General features: G+C 40.5%; 1 protein-coding gene across 1 annotated transcript; it reads left to right on the forward strand.

Annotated features, from left to right (window-relative positions):
- Positions 1 to 432: 432 nt before the first annotated feature.
- Positions 433 to 2,481, forward strand: H6S33_008552 (uncharacterized protein; the record flags this gene model as incomplete). The annotated part of the gene is made up of 3 exons (XM_044839912.1): positions 433 to 455; positions 517 to 862; positions 2,200 to 2,481. The coding sequence occupies 3 exons, from the start codon at positions 433 to 435 to the stop codon at positions 2,479 to 2,481; spliced, it is 651 nt and encodes a 216-aa protein (XP_044688097.1).
- Between the last annotated feature and the right edge of the window lie 241 nt (positions 2,482 to 2,722).

Below are 2,722 nucleotides of genomic sequence, written 5' to 3' on the forward strand. Positions count from 1 at the left end.
AAATGTTGGAATACTATAAATAGGGACTGCCCCCCCCCCCATCCCACAATCTTTTAAAACAATTCTGATCAACAAAAAACAACAATGAATTCCATAACGTGCCGTAAATGCAAACGGGAGAAACCTCTTGAAGATTACTATCAGGATAATCAAGGAGAACCACGTAAATCATGTCGTACATGTTTGGTATGTATTGTTGAATCTTTCCGGGTGACAGTTATACTTTGCTCTAACAAATTGTATAGCAACTAGAGAGAGAACGAAGAACAGCACGTAGAGCCGCAAGATTAATGGAGGAAGAAAATAATATAGAGGTATTACGATTTTGGTTATTGAATATTTTTTCGGATGGTTTCTAACAGTAATCCAGCTCCGTCCGGTTTTACCAGTTGTAGCCCCCTCTCAAATGGCATTTCTATCTTCCCGAACAAAATGGTCACTATTAATACTTGGGCGTATGACAATTATTTGCCAATCATGCAAAGCTTTGCATTGGCTAAATGAACGTTCAAGCAGCACCGGGAGCTCAATTCAAACACCAATCTTTGAGAATTGTTGCAAGAAGGGAGATGTTGTACTTGAAATTCTTAAACCCCCTTCTGATTATCTGAAGTACCTGTTGGAATCTTTAGAAACTGTCCCAAGAAACTTCCGGAAACATATACGGGAATATAATTCAGCACTTACGTTTACCTCAGTCAAATACAATACGGATACAAGAGTTGGCGCAAATGGCGGTGGTATAAGTTGCTTCCAAATTCATGGTGAATTATATCATCTTCAGGCACCATTGGTACCAGCAATCGGAGCAACTCCTTCCTTCGCCCAACTATATTTCTACGATACAGAATATTCGGCCCAAGTACGACATACAATACATCCAACTTTAGATATTATGGTACTTCAACGTCTCACCATGGAGTTAAATTCAATAAATCCGTTTATTGAATTTTATAAAACAGCAAAAGAAAAATTGGATAATGCTTCAACATAAGATGGGAATGCACGCGTCATACTTAATCCACGTCTTCAATTGATAGTTGAAACAGGAGCAGATAAACAATGAAACAACTTACCTACAAGTAACGAGGTGGCGGTAATAATTCCCGATGAATATGAAGAAGCTGGATTCCGTGATATCGTATTGGCTCATAGAAATCCATTGCCAAATCAAATGTTCAGTATCATCAATCCTAACCATGCTGCGTATATGCCATTGCATTACGTATTGCTTTTTCCAAATGGGGATACCGGTTGGCATTGGAGTTTACAACTTCGAGATCAGTTGAATAATCGGAAAGTATTGCGTTTAAGTCAACGTGAATTTTATCGGTATGTTTAATATATTATCATAGAAATCATTACTAACTTATTACAAAGCTATCGTATTCATTCACGTTCAACCGAGCCTTTAACACAATTTCAATCTCAAAAGCTTTTTCAGCAATATTTGGTTGACGCATGGGCTGTATATGATCAGAACAAACTAAATTGGATACGTTTGAATCAATCAAGACTCCAATCCGATTTGTATAATGGCCTGGCCGATGCTATACTTCAAGAAGACTTCAATCCAGCACAAACCGGACGGAGAATAATACTTCCCAGCAGCTATAGCAGTGGTGATCGTTATATGCAACAATTATACCAGGATTAAATGGCTATCGTAAGACACTTCGGAAGACCTTCACTTTTCATCACATTTACAGCGAATTCTAAATGGTCGGAAATCGTTGCAGAGTTACTTCTAGGTCAAACAGCTGTCGATCGTCCAGATCAAGCACTTCGACATATGTCAGACATTTAAACCACTACACTAGGTAGCAATAGCTATGCAATATAATTCCGGAAGTTTATATTAAAGCAAACTCAATTAAATTACACATACTTTCAGCTCACTGGCACTGGCATCGGTACTGTAAAAACCGGACTCACCACACCCACCCGCCCTTCCCAAAATTTGATCAAATTCAAGCTCACACTTCGCCCTGGCGAGGTGGCCAACTGTTAGTATGCATGTATCTCATTATAAAACGCGCATACCTCTACGGTTCTTGACGGTCTAGTCTCATAGATTGAGATGATTCGGGAATCTTTGAAAGAAAAACGCGAGCAGAATCGTGTATGGAGTGAGGACAGAAACTGAGACTCTTCTCTCAGATCGTAGACCAGCTTCTGGTTTGGCTGACCTTTGACCAGCAGTTTCAACTGGTCAATGTTCATGCCCCGATTTGGGACACCGAGGAAGATGCAAGCATACACGGCGCGGAATATCTGCCCATCATCCCCACTACCTTTGGACGCTTCGGCAAGAGCCTATATGTATTACCATCTTCTTTAGCTTTGACAATTGCAAGTTTCGGAAGTGAAAAACGATCAAGCAACATCATGAGCACTCACCATCTTGACGATAAGGCCACCGAGGCTATGAGCAACAAAGATTATGGGCCTTCTGTCCTCCTAATGCCTAATGAAACCTGATTTCGAGCTGTATAATTGGGCATTAGCTAGGTATACTAACATTTGGCAACCGCCGAGCGTTTCGGATTGCTTCTAGGAAAGTTCGGGAAAACTCGAGTAAACCAGCAGTTGACCTACTATCAAAGAGTTTGGAGTCGTAGCCATAGATGAATACTGGAGGAGGTAGTGGGAGATCGTGATTGAGATCTTCCACTAGTATATCCCGTATCCACATCGTATTCTTTCCTGACGCTTTCCATGA

This window comes from Morchella sextelata (assembly GCF_020137385.1).
Source record: "Morchella sextelata strain SCLS chromosome Unknown scls_26, whole genome shotgun sequence".
NCBI classification, from domain to species: domain Eukaryota; kingdom Fungi; phylum Ascomycota; class Pezizomycetes; order Pezizales; family Morchellaceae; genus Morchella; species Morchella sextelata.